The sequence below is a fragment of the Pezoporus wallicus genome, unplaced genomic scaffold (genome assembly GCF_028554395.1).
Source record: "Pezoporus wallicus isolate ANWC-B61680 ecotype Strahan unplaced genomic scaffold, APGP_CSIRO_Pwel_v1 contig_4191, whole genome shotgun sequence".
Taxonomy (NCBI): Eukaryota; Metazoa; Chordata; class Aves; order Psittaciformes; family Psittacidae; genus Pezoporus; species Pezoporus wallicus.
In genome coordinates, this window is record NW_026641383.1 from 1,339,865 (window position 1) to 1,362,015 (window position 22,151).

The 22,151-nt window shown below is 44.9% G+C and overlaps 1 protein-coding gene across 2 annotated transcripts in view; it reads right to left on the bottom strand.

Annotated features, from left to right (window-relative positions):
• Positions 1-22,151, bottom strand: part of SPRED2 (sprouty related EVH1 domain containing 2) — a 65,316-nt gene that overhangs the window by 35,012 nt on the left and 8,153 nt on the right. The window contains exon 2 of one of the 2 annotated variants that reach the window (XM_057423424.1): positions 1,872-2,197. The exons of the other annotated variant lie outside the window; for it this stretch is intronic. Coding sequence (XP_057279407.1) covers positions 1,872-1,888 — 17 coding nt within the window. The 5' untranslated portion in view covers positions 1,889-2,197. The remainder of the gene's footprint in view (positions 1-1,871; positions 2,198-22,151) is intronic. 2 annotated transcript variants of the gene reach the window in all.

The following is a 22,151-nucleotide window of genomic DNA, read 5'->3' on the forward strand; positions in this document are numbered from 1 at the left end:
CAAAAGTTGTTTATTTCTCCCTAAAAGACAACCACAACACCACTGGGGGACACACTAATGACAAAGATCTTAATGAATATTTAATGAAACCTCTTTAAAAATAACCCAGAAAATCACAGTGAACCTCAGCCTCCATGGAGAACTGAGTTACCTCAGGACAAGCTTCCTCTCCCAGCTTTGCCCAGCGGCTGCTTTGTCAGTGATGGCAAATTACAGGTTTAGGATATACTTCAAAAAAACCCAACCAAAACCGAAAGACTTCTCTTCAAATGTATTCAATGGCTGAATTTAGCCGTAAATCATTATAATGACACAGATAGTGCACCTTGGAGAGAGGTAAGGAGCAGCAGAACAAAAGAAATCGGTTTAATACTATACTGTATTTGAATAATATGCCCTGCAGCTCATCCCGCCGGCGTGCAGTACAGGTAAGAGTTGCACACTCGAGTCCTGCTATTTTTTGTGCAAGGACACAAACATTAACAGGTTTCAAGGGAAGCTAATTAGTGCTATCATTTACTGTAATGAGAAAGGAAGTTGCTATTGCATGACAGATGGTATTTGTTTTACATCTCACGCAAGATAAGCAAAAGTCGCATAAAAGCTTACCCAGCCAAACAGGTAGCTGCATGGGATTTGCATCCTGAATTGATTCCCCCCTATCTGACTGCAGACAAAGCCACAACTAAGTCCTACCCTATCTATTTTCCTAGCATAAATTGACCATGCACACTCCGTTCCTATTATCCTGTTACCTAATAAATGGTGATATTTAGCAAAAAGAACAAAACTAACAAGCCCAGCAACTGTATTCCAGGTTTACAAAGTTTTATCACCCTCCTTATTTTGCAAAATGAAAGTCAAGGTTTGATCCTGCCTGCCAAAAATTACAGAGGAATGCAATGGAGAAATCCATTCAATTCACAAGACGATGCTATTTCCACATGACCCTCTTCCCCAGTCAGCAAGTCTTTGCTGTCACACTGTAGGCTATGATGCCACAAAAGAGCTGGTCTGAAGAGCTATCCCATTACTCCCATATATGCATTTTGCACACTAAGTGCTACCCATCCATACTACTACCCATAAATATTACAGTACAAGAGAAAATAATGCAAAGGATACTTATCCTTAGCTACAGAATCAATGATGCTCCAGACCATAAAAATGCTTCTGTATGCACACACAAATATACACAATAGTGCTGAAAAATATCAAACTTTACAGAGGGAAAAAACCCAAATTTCTCGCTTTAAGCCATATGCATTTTCCCCCCACTCTCCTCCATTTTGATGAGTGCAGAACACAACTATATTTATCCCTCTGTAAACATCCTCCGTGACACGTACGATCTGACTACAAAGGGAAGACAGCATTTTGCACATATATATACATTTTCTATGACTCAATTCCAGCTGAATTTCTACCAGAGAATGGAGGACGGATAATTGTGCTCTAAGTCTAAAGGGGTTTTATCTTTTGCCAGGTAAATGCATTTAAAGAAATAAACCAAAAGAAGACAGTCTTAACTATATCAAAACCAACATGGATATAAATTTTTTTGGCCTTCCACCTCTCTTTAACCTCCCTACCCTATAAAGTGTCCATGGAGAGGGACATCAAGGGAAGCCGCATCTATTTTCCTCTCGGTGTTTAAGAGAGGGTGCACGTTAAAGCCTTACTTCTCAAAGAATTTGATCTGTAACCATCAAAGAAAGCCTGTGTTTCACAGTCATCCATATTCACTGATGAATTACATGCTGATTTAGAAGAGATTCAGAAGGGCTGTGGGGGCAGATGGGGGGAGGCAGAGGAAAATAAGAAGAGTAAGAAAACATGAAATTACACCCGGTGGGAGCATGCACACGTACCTGCTGGGGGATGCCATTTCCTCTACATTTTACACCCCGGTTGCTCCATTCTACCATCACTGCCACTACCAGCCTCTGGATCAGTGTTGGCTGCCCCAAGTCCCAGCTGGCTGCTGCCGCCGAGCCAGCGGCTTCCCCCCATGCGTGATTCAGTCTCCTTGAGGGATGTGCTGCATTGTACCGGGTGAGTCATCCCAGAGGTATTCTGCACATTACAGCTCCGGCCGGACCATTACTCATTCCCAACATCCTCCTCCCGGCTCCGAGAGCACACGCGCACGCACAGACCAAAGATCCTTGCTTTGCTTCCCCACCCCGGTTATAGGCTGGAAAAAAAAATAGAGTGATTATGATACAACCGCCATAAACTAATAACGGGGGCGTTCGGCAGGAGCTGACAGAGCAAACACGCTGCCCAGAGGTTGCACCAGAGCGGCAGGCACGTCACTTGCTCACCCAGCACTGCAAACAGGTCCAAAGTTGAACCGGGCGTCATCTCCTCCGGTAACCCTGGCTGCACTTTATTCCCCAAAAGCTGCTAACGCAGCGCTGCGAACAAGGGTTCAAACAACTCAATAGGCTTGGGGGCAGCGTTCGACTCCATTGCGGCTTTCAACAGGGTTTTAAGTGCTTTCAGTTCGCAACAAGTTGGTATTAATAAGTATCAGCTGCAGGTCCTTGTACACCCTACCTCTGCAGGCAGTCCAGCCAACCGCAGTGCCAAAACAGCAACACCCTGCTTCACTTTGGGCAGTCGGGCTCAAGCACTCACTCCTCAAAAGCTTTCAGTATTGCTTTATCTCCTCACCAGGCAGCGTGTGCTCCCCATTCAAGTTACAGGATCATCCCTAAATGTCCTCCCGCTTCTTTAAAGCAGAAATGTTGCTCAAGAACTGCCTCAGCACCGACGACGAGAATAAAATTGTGACATTGGGGCTCTGAAAGCAGCTTCTAAAAATACTTGCCCGGTTTCTGAACTAATCTACACTGATGATTAGGCAGGCGCAGGGATGGGGGAAAGCTAATTTAAGTGTTTCCAGGCACAGCTGCCTCTGCCTTCCTTAAATCCAAAGTGTTTTAAACCTCAACTGGGGCAAAAATACCTTTTTCCCCTAGGATGGACAACGGTGGCTGAGGTGATGCTAACTAAAAGCATCCTTTAGGAGAGATACAGCCCCATTTTACAGACAAAATAACCTAAAATCACACCGGATCTTGAAAACTTCATGTTTGGACCATGGAAACACCGAGCTTGAGACCACCAAGGCTTGAACCCATTTTCAGTGCACAGAGGCCAAGGTGCACAGAGGATGCTGAGGACATCCTGAGGCACCAGGACAGACACTGCTGCTTTCCAGCACCCACCAAGCACGTGAAGGTGTATCTGCAGGCACCTATGTGCAGCTTGGCTGGATTTTGTAACAACAATGGAATCAAGCTACAGTCAAAAGTCACACTGAAGGCAACAGCGTTTCAGGTTTGTTCCAGTGGGATCAAGTGATAGCTGCATATACTCTATTTCAATACACAACGTAAAGAAGTCACAGAAACATGGAACCACGGAATAGTTTGGGTTGGAAGGGTTGCAAAGCTCAAGTAGTTCCAGTTCCCCTGCTATGGACAAGGACACTTCCCACTAGCCTCATCCAAACCTGTCCCAGTGTCTCACTACCCTCTCATAATGAACTTAATTTAGTGGGCAAAGTAAATTTAAAGTTTAGTGGGCCTTGCTTCCCTCTTCAACCTCTGCAGCAGCACTCCTGTTACCCTCAAATGCTTAACACAGCACCCATCAGCTCCATCCTCTGCTGTCTCCAGCAAGAAATCAACACACAAGTCCAAAGCAACATCAGCCAGAAAATTTAAAGATGCCTGGCCATTTCTGCTGCAAGCCCAGTTTGTAAAGCTTTGTTCCCAAGGGACAGTGGAAACTGAAATTAAGTCTCCCAGTGTAAGACAAAACTATCCTTGAATAAGCTGTGTTGTAATCATGGTTTTGAGACAACAGCTTGAGCAGTTGCATCTCCCCAAAGCATCCCTGTTTTCCTGCCTTCTGCTGCTCCACAGACCAGCCAGTCACTGCTCATCACAGACACTCAAAGCACAGCACACGGTGGGAGTCAGAGTGTGCACTGACATAAGGCAGCTTATGGAGGAGCAGCAACAAGCACAATTCCAGCATTACACATGGCTGGGTCAAGCCATGACTCTGGAATTTTCTTCAGTCACTTGTTTGCTGTGGGCCAGGATCTGGGGCAGGTAGGGAGAAACACTGCATGTGAAAACATGAGACACAGAAAAGCTCTGTTACAAATGTTACAGCATCCTCAACCCATACGGATGCAAATAAAGCCCTGACCTTCTGTCTACACCAAGAAGTTGCATCAGTCAAGAACCACCATCACTACCACCAAATGCAGCTGGCTTCAAGCCCTACTCTCAAGGGTTTTCTCTGAAAGGAAGTGGGTATCAAGTCACCGGATAGTTGTGAGCATCAACTGAATCACTGGTTGGGTTATGTTATTTAAAGTCAAGGCTAAGCTAACAGACCTCAGCTCCAGGCTTGGCAATACTGCTGAACTCTTTTTTTTTCTTTTAATTACTATTATTTTCCCCCTTAAATACTACCCTGTCCTGTACACTTTAGCACATCCATCCCTAGTAGCTTGGTGCTACACCGAAATACCCTCCAAAGCTTTTGTGCATTTCCTACCTTGGACTGATGAGTGGCTGCTCTTAACAAATGAACATTTTCCCCAGTTTCCAATGGGAGGCACGCTGCTACAGGGCTTTGCTATTAGAAATCCAAAGTAAACATTGCAACTGGATAGCCAACAAGGCAACGGATCTGCTTTCTGCTGCCTACTGGCCAACTACAAGCACAGTTCAAAGAGCCAAAACTGTGGTCAGAGCAAGAGGAGCCCATTATCACTGTAGCTGCTGTGACTGTGACTAAGAGAATGAAATTCAGGCACCTCGTTAATGCCAGTTGCATTAACGGGCTGAACTTCTGCAGCACAACATTAGCACAACACACAGGACCAAGCCCTGGCAGCCTGTGAGCCAGGCAAAAAGACGTTTCAGCACTTCATTTTGGCGCAGCGTAGGCTGTCGGGTATACGGAGCCCCAGCTCTGCATAGGACACTCTGAAACTTGCAGTGTCTCATCATCTGGGAACACCAAGCAACCTACCTACAAAACCCAAACAAAAGACTTTACAGACATGGCCAGTGTAGCTTTTCATCCAGCACTTCAGAGACGCCCATGTCATTCGTGCTGTCTTTGTTGCCCACAAAGTTGTCTTGCATGCAGTGCTCATTCAAGCCGTGCTGCAAGGAAGAGCTGAAGTACAGCAAAACCAGGGAAAAGGGCAGAAAAGCTGATTCTTAGGAACGACTTCAAACTTTTTACGATGTGCTTGGGACTGCTAAATATTCAGGAGCACCGAAATGTGCCTCTCTACTCACCATTTACCATGCTTTCCCTATTTTCCATGAAACCAGAGTCAGGCTCTCCCATGTTGCACACCTGTGTATTAAAAGTACAGCTGAATAGTGCTTCAGCAGTTGAGAAGTATTCTGGGGGATAGATGGTCCATAAGAATCCATGCAGGAGCAGATCTGCTGACAGCACAGCTCAATTCTGCTTATGCATTTCTGCATTTCTATATGCAATATAGACTTTCCCCAGATGTTGCCACTGAACATGATGCTTTCCCAACACAAATGCACCCCAAGTTCTCCAGTAAAACTAAAGAAAGAGAAAGGCTGCAGTATTTCAAAATAGAGGATCCATCCCTTTTTTTTACTTGCAGTTGGCTCTGGCAAGCTGCAAGCCACCAGCATGGTGGGAGCATCTTGCCATTAACATCCAGCTGTGAGAGCTTTGCAGCTCACGGCCAGACCATCATCCCAGCTAGACTAGTGCAGGCATCCCTTTGACACCAGGTAATTACATATATTACAAGCCCGGGTCCTAGCAAAGACACAACCTGTTTATAAATTACAGAGATGACAAATAAGCAATGGCAAGTTGGAGGCAGCACTGCCATTTCAAACTGTGCAAACCAAGACAACTCTCTACATACTGGTTTAAAAAGTCCATCTCCAGGTGATTGACAGCTTGCAACAACCCTTTTTCTTTATTGGGTGTTTTAAAGCTTAGGCCTTGGACAGACACGCCATTCTCACAGATGAATGGACCTTTGTACATACGGATGACAATAAAATATAACCCCAGTATAGATGGGTATTTCCATCCAGGATGCAGAAAGGTTCTGAGTGAAGGCCATATGGATTTAATTTTCCTGCAGACAGATCAAAGAGAAGCTGCTGAGAGCGTCTTGCTCGACTCCAAATAAACATCCATGACCAGAAAAGAGGTTACACAAATGACATGCACCAAGCTCCTCTGCACCGGAAAAGCCTTGTGTGCTTTTCTTCTAATTAAACCCTTCCTCCATAGCTCCTAATTGATACCTGGGCAAACAGCTGTAATACACTCCAGGAAATCTAACCCTGTGCTTTTCCTTATGCATGTCACAGGGACTCGATCATCACAGGGCGGCAAATTTTCATTTTCATGATAAAAAAGTGGTAAAAAAGAAAGCTGGTAGAAAAGTAAGACCTTCCTCCTCCCTTTTTACACGCTTCAATACTTAGCTCCGAGGAGAGGTGCTTTTGATGGCCTGCCCCTCCACAGTTTGCATCTGGATCTGTGTTTTCTTTGCAGCAATATCAGTATCTCCTAGACTGGCCAGATGGCAGAGCTCAACTGTTTCTTTCAAATCATCCATTGAAGAGCTACTTGCCTCAACGAGCCAGGATCAATCATTGCCACAAATTGATTCATACCTCTGGTCCCCTGAGAACACCTATTGCTCATAATACAGGTTGAACAGCTTGACTTGGCTGGTTGTTCCTAAATCAAACTTTTGTGTCATTTCAGCTTTAATCTCAACTGTTTAGTCTAACAAATGCATTACTCCAGTTTATTTGCAACAGATCTCAAGTGATGAAGAACCTACAACATCCCTAAAAAAAATATGGGGTTTTTAAGGTGTCAATCTTCCTTTAACTTCTAACTACTGTGTCTTTGCTTCCCCCTTCTGTAGGATAAGTTTCCCATGCAAGTACTCTTAGCCTAATTCGGTATATCCCAGACCACATATATCCAGTTTCTTGTCTTCTCAAATGTCTTCTTTCTAGATTTCAAATCATCTTTGCCGCTTTAAGTGTTGGTGCTATCTTTCACAAAGCCCTCATGCCAGGTCTCACGACTCCATGTTACAGCACCTGCAAAGGCAGCAAGATCCAGCAGACCAAGAGGCAAGCACCACGATGCAATGTTAGTAAAACATTATCTTGCCCTTAAAATGCACCTTGTCCAGCTCTTTCCAGTGCTCTTGGGAACAACCTTAAGTCTATTTTGTAGACTTAAAGGAAGATAGTTAGTGCTTGTGATTCTGCTTTCATTTTTAGTAGTATGGGAATTACTTTATTGTTCATGTATGACAGTGATCCTTGCAGCCTGCCTCTTTTGGAGCACAGAAAGGATACAGGGCAGGTTTAACCTCCTGCACTGGGTACTGCAAGCTTTGCCATGCCTGTTCTGTAGCAGGACATCCAGCATTATTATTCAGCTTTCTGACGTTACTATTTAAGTCCTACAGCAGCCAGAGATCTCTCACCAGTAACTTCAGTTTCCTCCACCCAACTGTGCGCATCTCCCAACCTCTACTTTGTTCTCCCTGCAGCCAGCTTTCCTGTTTACGTCGCTGCCCTCGCTTCCCTTGCAAAGCTGAAGGGCTTTGGAAACAGCACAAACAAACAAGCGCTTCCTCAAGCCGCAGGCAGTTGCGTGCCTGTCTTCCTACCACGGCCCTTTGCCCGGTCACAAGTGTCACTTGCATTTAACAGCTTATATTTCCTGTGCTCTGGTTTAACAGGCAGATCTTTTAAATGCTAGAAGATATGGCGGTGTGAAGTGCCTGCTGAATGTATCACTGGCAAGAGTGATTTTGCTCACATACAGCAGAGAAGTCAATCAGGGGAGATCACCTCGGGGTCACCTTATATTCTCATTCTGACAGAGGAGCTGTTCAACATGCTGCAAATTCATGTTTTTTGCTTCCAAAAAGGTTAAGTTTTGGGTACATCTGCCTAGGGAGATGGAGTCCTTTGGCATATCTGAAGGTGACTGAAGCCTCCCACAGTCTTTCCTTTTAGCAGCAAAGATGGTGAAGGAGCTTCTCATCCTGTTCCCATCAGGGTTTTTCATGCAAACAGTATAAACTGGGTGCTGCAATCTGAAATCTTCTGGGTTTATCAGGGAATACCAGAACATCAATGCCCCACACAAGACCAGAAGAACTGCTAAACTCAGAAAATATCTAGTAACAGCTTATGCAGGTTTATTCACTTAATGGGCCACAACACCCTTTAAAAACATCAAAAATGACTATGGAAGAAAAGCAACATTATCTTCTTGCTGAAGATCTGAAATAAGAAAGCATTCACCTTTTACGTTTGGGCAAAGCCCCAGCTATGCTATACGTCATCCACCTCCCGTAAATTAAGGTAGCATCTAGAATGGAGAAAGAAGATATACCAGATAAACCCTGAATTTCCACCCCCCCCATCTTCCCACTTGTTTTTTTCCACCTCAAGCTGTGTTACAACCACTCTATGCATGTTCAGCAGATGATAATAGAACCGCAATTTATCTCAATCCAAAATAAGTTGGGTTTTTTACTTCTCCTCCCCTTAAACTCAGATTTAACTCAGGTTTTAGTTCCTGTTTACCAAGGACACAATATCGACAGGAGGTGCACGCTTATCTTTCAACGCCCCATCTACAAACTTGGGTTTTCTCGTTCCTTAAGGCGGTTTCAACCAGTTGCATTGTGCGTCTCTGATCTCCTTGCTTAGATTTACCTGCCTTTGCCACTACGTCCACCAATATTTGGGAGCAAGAGAAATTACAAATCTTTGGTCTGAAGATGGGTCTCCGCTGCGTTCGTGCAAAGGAAAGGCAGCTCCACGCCCAGCACTCCAGAGGGACGTTTTGGCTCCCAGACAAGCAAGCGGCGGAAGCACGACATGCCAAGACTGCAAGGCCTTGTTGTCAGCTAGAAATTAATATTCAGAGAAAACAGCAATGGCATTTTGGTGTGCTAAGGGGAAGAAATACGTACACATTCTCCCAAAGCAAGCTGAATATGAGTTTGGCTAAACAATCTGCACTGTGATGGGAAATCACAAGCTGTCTGAACTTCACCTTCCCCCTCCCAAAAACACAACAGAACACAAACCAAAGCCGAACAACCAAAAAAACCCCAGCTTTCCTGATCAAGTACCATTTCCAGTATTAATTTGTGAGGTGGGACAAGGGGCAATTCAAAAAGTTATGCCTCCATCCATGGATGCCTTTTTCTTAATGTTAGCCCTATGATGAGGCAGGCGCCCAATCCATGTTTCCTCCACCATGGGGACAGCACTAGAGGCGCCGCCAGGCAAACACTACAAAGATGCTGTGGAGATAGATGTAATCCTGTGCATGCTGCGGAAACCCAAGGTAGTACCAGCACGAAGGTTGGCTTACAAGTGTAACAGACCCAGCTTCAGCAGATTCAGTGATGGAGTTAGATGCTGACCTCCGTCTGAAATGGAAAGCCAAGGTGGAAAGACAGCTACTCATCCCAATCCAGCGCTCTCCCTTGGAGATGCATGGATGATGCACACCATCAATTTTGAGGTAGAAGGGAGAAACCACATCCTCACTTCAGCCTGTCCAGATGTGCTCAGGCTGTAATGAGTCCGTGGAGAACTTCGGAGCTGAGCTCCCCTCCACCACATGCATGCATGCAGGTTTTAGGAGGAATATGTTTAAGTGCACATATATAATGTATGTATTTACAAACTGAGTTGAGATTAGCTATGTTAGTAGTGTAGTGGCTGAAAAGATTGCCTCCATCCCACTGTAACACAACAATGCAAGAGCTGCACGTATGAAATGGGCATTCTTTGTTGATCAAGGGCCAATGATGACCTTACTAATAAATTATGTGGGAATCCATAGCCATCTCAGAAGCAGCTCTATACACAGCAGCATCCCTCTTCTACAAGACCAAGTAACACTTGGACAGGAGACCTCCAGATGCACTTACAACTAAATAAATGAAGTTTAGCTGAAACAGTGCTTTGCCAAAACCAACACGAAGACAGTGACCTCTGGAATTTGGTACTACTTGCAGATGTCCTAAAGGATGCCATCAACTAAGTCATACAAAAGGTACTTTAACCCCTGGCAGTGATTCATTTAGACTTTTTTTTTTTAGCAAAAAGCCTTATTACTAAGGGAGAGCTTCCCATTATTTGAAGGAAAATTCAGAAGAGAACAAGTAGATACTGATTTGTTAAAGAGACAGATAAACATGTACAGGAAATACTTCTATGAAGGTCCTGATCCTCTGAAGATTAATAATCTACAGTACTGGAGACAAAACCATGACACTGAGGAAATAAGCGAACTATAAAAACAGGAAGAAGTGGAAGTTTATTTTTTTTGTGTTATTTTGAGGGAATATTTGTTTTTCTGAAGCTTAAGATACCGGCAAAAGCCTCCATCTGCAGGTCACACTATTCTCTACACAAAAGCAGCTGCACAGAGTTTCCTCATCCAGGTCCCAAGAGCTGTCAATCCGGGGAGGCCATCCTGCACATTACGGATTAGCTGCCTCCCTAGCCAACATTGTTATTCGGTTTTCACCCCATTTAAAGTCACTGAAAGGGCTGTCACTGTGTGGACAATGTTCTATAGGTGATACCAATAAATCAAGTTATTTTGCTGTCACATTTCCGCCCACAGCCACAGGATGAAGGCGCTCTCTCCAGATACACAGATACCGGTGTATTTACTGTAATACTCAATATTAAGGCAGTACTTGCTGGAAGTGAATGGTTTTGCCACATATCAAAGCTATCAATAAAAGCTGTTCTGGACTCTCCTGCTTTGGTTTTTGTTCAAATGAAAGAAAAGCTACTACCACTGCCATGAGTTACTGTCCCCCTAAGGATGCAGCTGGCACACGTTGAGCAAACCACTGCTTCTGCAGCAATTTGGTGGCACAAGTATTTTCGGACCAATGCAAGTCACCAAAGCTGAAGACACACCACAGCTTTGTCCAGAGGCACTAACTTTCCTTCCACCTCAGAAACGTCTCATGCTTGTTCATGGTGGCATCACAAGGAGCACTTAGACTTGCAACGCATCTTATACATAAGTTATTTTAAGTGAGTCAGGCTGAGACACAAAGCTGCCACGGGGTCTTTTTCTATTAAAGAAGGTGGGGAGAGCAGGGGACAGGGACACCCCATCCATTTGTCCTAACCCAGGAACTTTCTGAAGCAACTTCTCCAACTCTTTTCTTGCAAAAGCCTTCAAGAAATTTAGACCATTCCCACTGCAACCAATGCTACGCATATGAACTGAATGCCACCCTCAGAGCTGAATTCAGCTCACATCTGTCTGCAGAATTCCAAGAGCATGGAAAGCCATCAGTACAGAAATTAAGTTTAATTTAACCTGAAACAAGGTTTAAATATTTATGCTTCTAATATGTTCTTGGCACTTCGCTCTTTAGTACCATATATAGTTGAATTATTTTTGTCTACTGGAAGTGATCCCTTTGAACTAGGGCATTTGTTGCTTAAGAAATTGTATTTCCACATTTAGTTAGCAGATGTTAGCTAACTATGGGGAGAGGAAGTGAGCTGCACTAAAAACAACCACCAAAACAAGCAAGCGCAATACTGTCAACCCTGCTTTCCACATGAATTTGAGCTCTACCACAACTGCAATGAAGACCTAGACACCATTCGTGGGCTTACTGCATGGAACACTTGTATAAATATACATTGTCTCAAATATTAAGCATTTGCTATTTGTCTGACACAGAATCTACTAAGCCACATACTTTCTGGTTTTGTATGTATCAACTAGGATAGCAACTGATTATAACAGTATCATCAGTTAAATCGCTGTAAAAAACAAGAGAAGCAAGTATCCAACTCAGAAACAATTTAAAACCCCAGTTCACACACATTACTCCTGTCTAGAGGAAGGTCAATGCTGCTACAGTGGCACAGAGTGCATCAACATGCTCCCCAATGATGAGGGATAAGCAAAGGTCTGTGCACAAAAGCCCACCTGAGCTAGCTAGTGGGTACCTGCCTTACACCCATTCCCATTCCCTTGCCCAAGTGATTACTTCCAGTAAAATCCTGCCGAATTGCTGCACATCCAAGTAGACCAGGTGTTCATCTGTCCTAATTTTTGTTGTTGTCTCCCACATATGTTAGTGTACCAGGGGGTTGTGTGACAAAGTGTTTTTACACCACCTTGTAGCTCCTTATGTTAACTGACAGCACTGGTAATTAAACTTGCATCAATTACAAGCAGATATTGGGATAATAATAACAGACACAGACAGAGCCCTTGAGCACCAGCTTCTAGGAAATGGCTATCAAGAGTGCTGTTAAAGTTCACACTCTTTGGCTAATGAAGTATTTGAGGCATTGGTGGGAAGCTGCATCCATATACTGTGCTCGACAAGGCTCCCTGTGCTTTGCACCCTGAAATGTCACCCACAAATGTAATCTCAACCCTGAAGTTACACCCAGATATTCTGGCTTCACCCCTTTTTTTTTTTTTTCCCTAGATGAAGGATGAGCTACCAAAAAAACACCCCGACAATACTTCCACAAAAATACCAAATTCTGACTCCAGCCACTAAGGCATCATCAAGCAAGAGCCAGTTAGCAAAATACAACAGTCTGTGTTTCTCCCTTGTTTGCCAATACCCAAAGATAGACTCTGAAAGTCCCTTTCTTCAAAGCATACAAAACCAGCATGAAGTAACAAAAAAGCACAACAGAGTGATGGGTGCCTGGTCCAAAGCAGCCTCCCAAGCTTTGGAAGCCCTGGTTACAGAACACACAGTACACAGACAGCTGTAAGCTGTAAGCATCATACATCTCTTCTTCTGGGGCATCTCATAGCTTCTTGGCTTTGCACAGCCCTGGCTGCACAGGGAGTTTTGGCCTTATTCATTCAGTCAAGGAGTGTTGGAGGTCCATGAGTACTTCAGCAACTCAGATGTATGCCAATGGCATCAGAAATATAACAATTACAACAACAAAGGAAAACCAAGCAGCTTAGACAATTTCCATTGCAGACAGTGACTCCCCTGCCAACCAAGGTAGCACGAGGGAAGGCTGGGCTCTGGTGCCAGGGACCCTAGATGCCCATCATGCCTATGATGACCAGCTGTTCCCGGTATGGAGGATGGCACGGGGACTATCCCAAAAATCCCACTCCTGGCACTAGGGACTTCCTCGTGACACTCTGCCAAGCAGGCAGTATTGTGAGCTCAAAGTGGCTCCTCACTTGCTTCCCTGAAACGCTGGTGTGAAATGGGCACTTACAGCTCTTATAAGCCCAGCAGTGCCTACACCATGTCCAAGTAACAGGTTTTATTAACTCTAACCTGCCAAAAGCTGGCAGCACAATAACCCACATCCACTGGCTGCTGAAGGTGCCACATCACATTGAGACTCGTAGGGCTAAAATTAAGCTTTTCCTTTGATACGCATTAATGCCTGCCTGGTACCTCAATGCTTGCTCAGGCAGGCCTTCTATTCACCTGAGGCAAGCATGCTCTTCAAGCTTCATTAGATTATATCCCAGGATAACGAATTTAATAGTTAATTGAAACATCATGCCAACCTATGGCGCTCTCTGCATGTCTCTCATGCCTTGCGCAGTGGAAGTCCAAGGGTGGGAGGGCAGCTTGGGGTGGGGAGAAGGTTTAATTTTAGCCAAAAGGAAGGACATGTTCAGCACACTGCCTAGCTAAAGAAATAAACCAAAAATCCACTCTGCCCCAGTGCTGCTCCATGACATGGACACACTAATTCGTGCATGATCCATAACACAGGGGAGCTCTACATGGCACAAAGCATTCACAAAACCACAGCTATAATCATAGGCAGCATAAGCCAAGAGTGCTGTGCTATACAACGTGGGGAGAAAGCCTACACAACCCTTGAAGCTACCACACACATCTGCACTAAAGGAGCCTGTTGCAAACCTCATCCTTAAGCTATCATAACCAAAGGCATGGCCTTGCAGAGGCTGCTGGCTGTGCCCAGGCAGAAGACTGTATCATCAAGCTACCTCCTGATCACCAAACACATGGTGTGAGACCTCACTTAGAGTACTGTGTACAGTTCTGGTGTCCTCAACATAAAAAAGGACATGGAACTGTTGGAACAAGTCCAGAGGAGGCCACGAGGATGATCAGGGGACTGGAGCACCTCCTGTATGAAGACAGGCTGAGGAAGTTGGGGCTGTTCAGCCTGGAGAAGAGAAGGCTGCGTGGAGACCTCATAGCAGCCTTCCAGTATCTGAAGGGGGCCTATAGGGATGCTGGGGAGGGACTCTTCATTAGGGACTGTAGTGACAGGACAAAGGGTAACAGTTTCAAACTTAAACAGGGGAAGTTTAGATTGGATATAAGGAAGAAGTTCTTTACTGTTAGGGTGGTGAGGCACTGGAATGGGTTGCCCAGGGAAGTTGTGAATGTTCCATCCCTGGCGGTGTTCAAGGTCAGGTTGGACAGAGCCTTGGGTGACATGGTTTAGTGTGAGGTGTCCCTGCCCATGGCAGGGGGGTTGGAACAAGATGATCTTAAGGTCCTTTCCAACCCTAACTATCCTATGATTCTATGGTAAATACCTTCTCATATAAACAGGTTTCTTGGAAGCTTACGCATCCCCATTCCAGGTTGTTGCATGTTTTTGTACAAAAAAACCACAAAGACCAATCTCAGAGAGGCTTTTTCCACATCTGCCTGCACACATTTGATCACAGGGAAGATGGCAACCATCTTCTGACCTTTAAACAAGGCACTCTTGACAAGTTAAGGCTATCCTGCAGAGGGAAATTACCACATACAGAAGCAAACATCTTCCTTAAGCACAAAAGAGATTACTGCATTCAGTATTTTAATTAGATCATGAACGACAAAGCCACATCCCTGCAAAAAAAGTTCCTGTATTTAAGATGTTCCAAAATAAAACTAATATATACAGACTGAATGTTAGCGTTTTAGGTATTTCTTTCCCCGTATTTAAAGCATACAGTCTTCAGAAGAAGTTAAATACAACATAGCAAGAATATGCACAAGCTGTGAGCATGTACAACCCTTTCAACTTCTCTCACTCAATTAACCAAAGAAACTCTTGGACAGCAGCATTCATGTTCCCTGCAAGGCAGCACCTTCCAACAGCTATATTTTCCCCCTCTCCAGTCTTAAGTTTTCTCTGGGTTTTAAAAGTTTACCTTTGCTGTAAAGGGAATTTCTAGATCCCCTTTATGAATTATACAGCAAGAGGTGCCTGAACCAGGTGCTCAGTCAGGCACATTCCTATTTGAGCCATCCAAGGAAAACCCTGCTTTGTTTTCTGCCGTCTCACCAACCTAGACTGCCTGAGCTGCCATATGGGTTGGACCTTCCTACATCTTGTATTATGCAACACTAGAAAAGGATTTTAGCTTCTCAAGTTTTTTTCTATCCAGAATCTGAAGCTAAAGATCCAGTCAGCAACACACCCCTTTCACGGATGAAGGCTCATCGTTTTCAAGTAGCCTGGAATACATGGCACAAAAGGAAAGTTTACGCATGGATCGATGAACCTTTCTGTGTTTTCCGTACTTGTTGCAGGACATCTTGGGCACAGCTTTAGGCACCGGACAGCTTTCTCCTAACACAACACCACTTCTGTAAAGAGCAGCACAGTTTCCTTCATCATCTGCTTTGCACCACGGACTTCCACGCCGCGCGCCTTTCCTCACCAGCCACAGCCATCCGTCACGCTTCAGTCACCTCTCCCTGGCTATTTACTTAAGGCTGGGTACGGCCAGGAATTCCTTCACGTAACAAAATGTACAAACGTGCTTTTATACGGTGCATTTCAACACTGGAAAGTGCTCTCAAGGAGTTTCCCTTTTCTGTCCTGAGGAGCTGGTTTTACTCAGAAGTTCACAGGGGCAGCAGAAGTTTCTTGCTGACAAAAGTCACATACAAAAGTAGAGGGAAGAAGCTGAACATTTATTCCTTCCACCTAAGAAAATGATAGGTTTAAAGAGCTGTTGGGAGCCTTTTCCAATTAAAGAACTTGCAAAACCCAAAGCACCCTTCTCTCTTGGGTTATATTGCACACAGGAGCTCAGCGTGACCTTGTGCTCTCCACCACTTCACAGAAGAGATTTGGGTTTTCCTCTGACAACATCACAGCAACTCAGCATTGCCAAGCAGCTGCATACAACTGCTGTCATTGTACCTCTGGAGTCACTTGCAGCCACACTGGCATCATGCATGTGGACATGGAACTGTTGGAACAAGTCCAGAGGAGGGCCACGAGGATGATCAGGGGACTGGAGCACCTCCCATATGAAGACAGGCTGAGAAAGTTGGGGCTGTTCAACCTGGAGAAGAGAAGGCTGCGTGGAGACCTCATAGCAGCCTTCCAGTATCTGAAGGGGGCCTGTAAGGATGCTGGGGAGGGACTCTTCATTAGGGACTGTAGTGACAGGACAAGGGGTAACAGTTTCAAACTTAAACAGGGGAAGTTTAGATTGGATATAAGGAAGAAGTTCTTTACTGTGAGGGTGGTGAGGCACTGGAATGGGTTGCCCAGGGAAGCTGTGAATGCTCCATCCCTGGCAGTGTTCAAGGCCAGGTTGGACAGAGCCTTGGGTGGCATGGTTTAGTGTGAGGTGTCCCTGCCCATGGCAGGGGGTTTGGAACTTGATGACCTTAAGGTCCTTTCCACCCCTAACTATTCTATGATTCTATGTGGGTGACATGAAGCGAGCAAGGCAATGAGAATGAACCTACGGCATGAGCGCTTGAACTGCAGGTTGGTGCTGAAGCCAAAAGCACATTCCCTGCCATCCTGCACACATGAAGATGACTCGATTCTACTGGTCTAGGAAAAATACAGCTGCCACCTTCCCATGCACCTTGTAGTAAGGGGTGACCCAACAGGCCCAGGCTCTTCATTAGGGACTATAGTGATAGGACAAGGGGTAACGGGTTAAAACTTAAACAGGGGCAGTTTAGGTTGGATATAAGGAGGAAGTTCTTTCCTGTAAGGGTGGTGAGGCACTGGAATGGGTTGCCCAGGGAGGTTGTGAATGCTCCATCCCTGGCAGTGCTCAAGGCCAGGTTGGACTGGACCTTGGGTGATATGATTTAGCGTAAGGTGTCCCTGCCCATAGCAGGGGGGTTGGAACTAGATGATCTTAAGGTCCTTTCCAACCCTAACGATTCTGTGATTCTATGATTCTAGGTTCACATCACGGTAACTTGTAAAACCACAGACCAGAATGAATCAGTACAGAAAACACGAGTGCTTTTTCTGCTGTCCATCACCAATTCAACAAATTTCTCTGCCATCCCATTCTTCCCATCTGAGAGGACAACCTCTTCCAGACACAGGCATGCTCCCCACAGCCACTAGCAGCAATTTCCATAGAATCACAGAATGGTTTGGAAGGGACCTCAAAGCTCATCTAGTTCCAACCCCTGCCATGGGCAAGGGACACCTTCCACTAGACCAGGCTGCTAGATCCTTGGAATTTCTTGGACTAGATCCTTGGAAGTTCACTGAGTAAGTCCTTTATAGCATTAATAGCAGCAAAGAGCAAATCTTATACATTGTCCCCAACTATTCCACAGAGAGAGCCTGATCCAGAAGCCTCTCACAAAGCAGCTGGGTTTTCCTACTCTCACCTACAGGGCAGGGGTTGCTTCACTGTTGGACAAACACAGCACCTGGCTGCTTTAAATGTCTGTATTAGGAGCAGGCAGCCAGGGCTCACCACTAGCGACCTAGAGCTGATGATCACCTGGAGAAGGTTCAATGAGGGATGCTCATTTCTAGTCCCACCTCTACCATGTGTAGTCCAAGCGCAGAACCTTTTCCTTCTTAAAACACATACAGAGGAGTCCTACTTGCAGTCAAGCATTTTCAGAAGGGTACCAGACTCAATGCAGAACCAGAACCTGGTCTTGTGAAAAATGATTCCTCCTATTCCTGCAGCAAGAGAGGCAGCAGAAGAGGAAAACAGTCCAGCAACACTGAACTGGTTTTTCTTGACCAAAGTTTGCACAAAAGGTACGTGTTGAAATCTCAAAATTTAAGTGCTGGAACAAAGGACACATTTTCCTTTGTATCATCTTACCCCAACTCAACACACAAACCTCAGATAAATTCGTAATCCAAAGAGAACTGATAAGCAAAAGCACGTGGTGATTTTATTGTTGAAATCACTGCAGAACTTGGGAGTGCATTTTGTTCAATAGAGGCAAAACCAAAGCAGTAAGTGCTCTCCTGCTCGCTGCTATTCCCCTTTGGTTTGGTTTCTTTAAGTCAGCACTGAGAAAGCAAATTAAGCTTCTGACTCTCAGCTCCTGTAATAGCATGAATTACACAGCACCCACTCCACAAGTTTATATATTTTCTTTTTAAAACATGAATGGGAAAGTGTACACAAACACCCTTCTTTCCTCATCCCTTCCTTCCCATAAGGAGCAGTGTTTGTTTTTTCTATTCGACCTTATGAAAGCTTGGGGAAGCTATTCCACCAATACTCCGATAAAGGTAGCCCACACTTCCTTAGAGATACAGTAAAGGGAAGGAGGAAAAAAAACCCACCCAAACACCCCACCAGCAACAAAGCTGCCAGAAATACTTTTTTAATGACTTTTGTACAGAATGGTGAATTATATCAACAAATTAACCCAGTTTACAATTCACCCAGCGCTTTCCTGAACGAGGATATATAGAGGTACATGGCTGCAGAGGCAGTAAGCACTGCACAATTTCAGTGCTCCATAGCCAAACCTTCACATCCAAGATAAAAATGCCACAGATGGGGCTTTCAATTTATAGATCTCTATGATCACTGTTCCTAAAATAACCCATGCAGCTGTTAACTTTAGGGAACAGGGTTTTTTGTTGCTTATGGAGGTTTGGGGTGAAGGGGGGCCCTTTTCTGCATGCCATGGAAATTGATTTCAGGGATCTTGTTTAAAGGCGTGCATGCAGAACCAAGCCGAATGAGGGGTTGGTGCCAGGCTTCATTAAGCCATAATTCTTTTCATTCATAGGCTGTGATATCGAAGGGCTTCTTAACTGCTTGCTGGGTGACGATGGGCATGGCCAAGGTCAACCGGCACATCAACTGCCAGCTCCACACGAAAAAGTGGGAGATCCCAGTTAGATCCTAGCCTCTGGATGCACCAGCATTTCTGGGGCCTAATAAGAAAACTGGAAGAGAAGCAAGGAGATTTTTAATGGGTGAATACAGGAGAAAAGTTGGGTAAAAACATCCTGTACTACAAGCACACATACATTGTCAAGCCTAGCATCATGCAAGATGCCCACGGCAACCGCAGAACCAACAAGCTCTTTTGGAGTTCAATCCAAGGCATCAGAATAAGCCTATTTCTGCCTCCCCTTTACCTGCTGTCTGTTAATCATTTCTACACATACCATATACATGTAAGCACAACTTTTAGGTGGGGGAAGATCCACCCCCCACGCACACATCAAGTTGAATGGATAATATCACCCACCCTCCTTCTGCCTCTGCTCATCCGCACAACTCTGCATTTGGAAGGCTTTTAATCAAAACCAGTCACTTATTCAGATGAACTGACCTGGGAGGATTTGTGACTCCTGGGAAAGGGCTTTTTAATAGCTGATAAAGGCACTGTGAACAGCTCAAACAAAAAAGTTGCTATTTATCAGATAACTTGTTTTAGGGACTCCTGTAAAAAGGCACATCACTGACCTGATAAGATCTTCCAGGCCAGTGGAGTTTATGTATACATAGGCAAAAGGGAAATGGTTTATTTGGGCTTTAAGGTTCTTCCTGTAGGATGCAGTGTTTATAAAGGGTATTTCTAGAACTTCCTGACTGCGTTTGTGAGACTGTGCTCTCCATATGCCTCCCGCTCCCCCACCCAGGAGCCTGTCTGTCCGCAATATTTATACCCAGTGCCTTAGAAGTACAGAAGCTGTAGCTGCTTCATGAGAAGTCCTGTGGATCAGCAGGACTGAGCTCCAAGTCACCGAGGCAGACAAGATACAGGAAAGCTACAGTTGTTCTGAGGTGCTTTCTCCTAGAAAAACCTGCAAATTATCCTTGTCTATATAACGTAATACATAACACTGTATGGGGTTTTAAAACGCATTTAATCCCCTTTCTCCCCCTCTCCTGTAACTCCCCCCTTTTTATTTGCTGTTTTTAAGCAACCTCGCCAACTCTCCACATTTCACTTCCTTCAGACAACAAGCAGAAGCTCGTCTCCAGCATCGCTGAATAACTTCCCAGCCATTCAACGTTTGGGCTCTCCTGCAGTATTACAATACAAATGCTAAGTACTTGCAGAGAAATAAAACAGGAAATTTTTCTCTTAAGCAGCTCTAGTGGTTTAATTGTACTGCAGCCTTTTATTCTTGGTTTTGAAGACTGAAAACAAGCTCTGCAGTAAGCTTTTCTTCTAGTTCAACTAAACATCAGATGCCCTTTGAAAAACACAAGATCATTCAAGCAATGTAAGGATTGGAAGTACTATTCTGCTAAACTCTATACCATTTCCTAACCTTTCGCTCTTTACAGCCACCAAACTGCATACATCCAGTAACAACACGTAAAGCAATGATGGGCTGCAACCAGTTTAACACCTCCTATGCCAAGTTTCAGTCAAGGATGAATTACGTTGGCAGTGCTATAAATCTCCAGTGATAAAACTTTTCGCTGTAATTTCACCAGCATTTAAAGAAAAAAGCTCAAGTGTGCTCTGCTGAAGTATCTGTGGCTTTTCTGTAATGTACACACACACTTTAAATACATGGAGTGCAACAAGCTCTGAAATACAGGGATTTAGCTGCGGTCTACCAGGGGGTGGCTGTACCCTGGTTCTTCATCCCCACTGAGGCACTGGGGGTTTTAAGAGAAGTAAATAAAAGTAATTAAAATAAATCAGTCCTAAGGAATCAGGCAGCTTGGGATTCAGGAAACGTGATCAAATAAAGCAGCTGCACTACCAGAACTGTAGGGAAGATGTTAAAGGCAGGTCTAGCCCCCACCTCCAGCAACATGCTCTCTCATGCAGCTATTCAATGGCCAATCTGGCAGCAGAGGAGGGTGGACTTCCCAGCTTGCCAGCAAAGGAAAGTTAGGCACTCATCTCCCCACTGTGCCACTGGACTTCTGTCCTCACACTCCCACCCATACAATAGAGATGAACAACAGAGATGCAAAGGTGCAAGTGCTACAGGAATCATGCAGCTGGACCAGAACTAAGTTAAACAGCTGAAAACCCCTCTGAGTGTGCTTTGAATTACCCAGGGTGATACTTTCAGATCCCTACGTAATTTTTAAGAACCAGACTGTTTGTAAATAACCCACAACCCCAGAGCCAGGAGCCCTGCAGCAGCAGCTGAGTCTACTTGCCAGCAATGCTGATGCCTTCCAGCAGCTCTTCAGAGCATCCCTTTGATTTCTAGAAAACAACCAAAAAAAAAGCAGCTTTCCAGTGTTAACACCTGGATACTGTTCTCAACCCTCAGAGACAATATAAAAATCCCAAGAACAATCATTCTGGTGGTATCCTCCTGGCACGCCATCCCAGAGGCAGGGTGATGGGCTGCAAGGGAAGAAGGATGCCCCTAACAAGCTGGCCAGGGCTGCTGCCCACTGGAGGGACACAAACCCAGCTATTCACACTCCCCCTTCCCTTGTTTCATCCCAGCTTGAGACAAAGCACACGCTTCCCCTATATGCTTCAACTTGAAGCATTAGTAACCTTATATCAGCTTGGGGGCATACCTTTCCACTTGTAAAACCACATAAACAGCCAGCTTGCCTCCCAAGCACCTAAATATCCAGGCAGGAGTGTTTGGACATGTCAGCGGAAGAAATGCAGTGAGCAGAGGTAAGCTGAATTCTCAGCTTTCAGCGAGCACAAGCGCTTGATGGAGGGGGAACACGCACAATGGGTATCTTTTTGGGCTGCATGTCCCTCATCACAGGGACCTGCTCACGGTGCTAAGGGTGAGGAGTCATTCTGGCTGCAGAAAAAGGAGTGTGGTTCATATCAAAACGAAGGAACACCCCACCAAGAAACAGATATACACAAG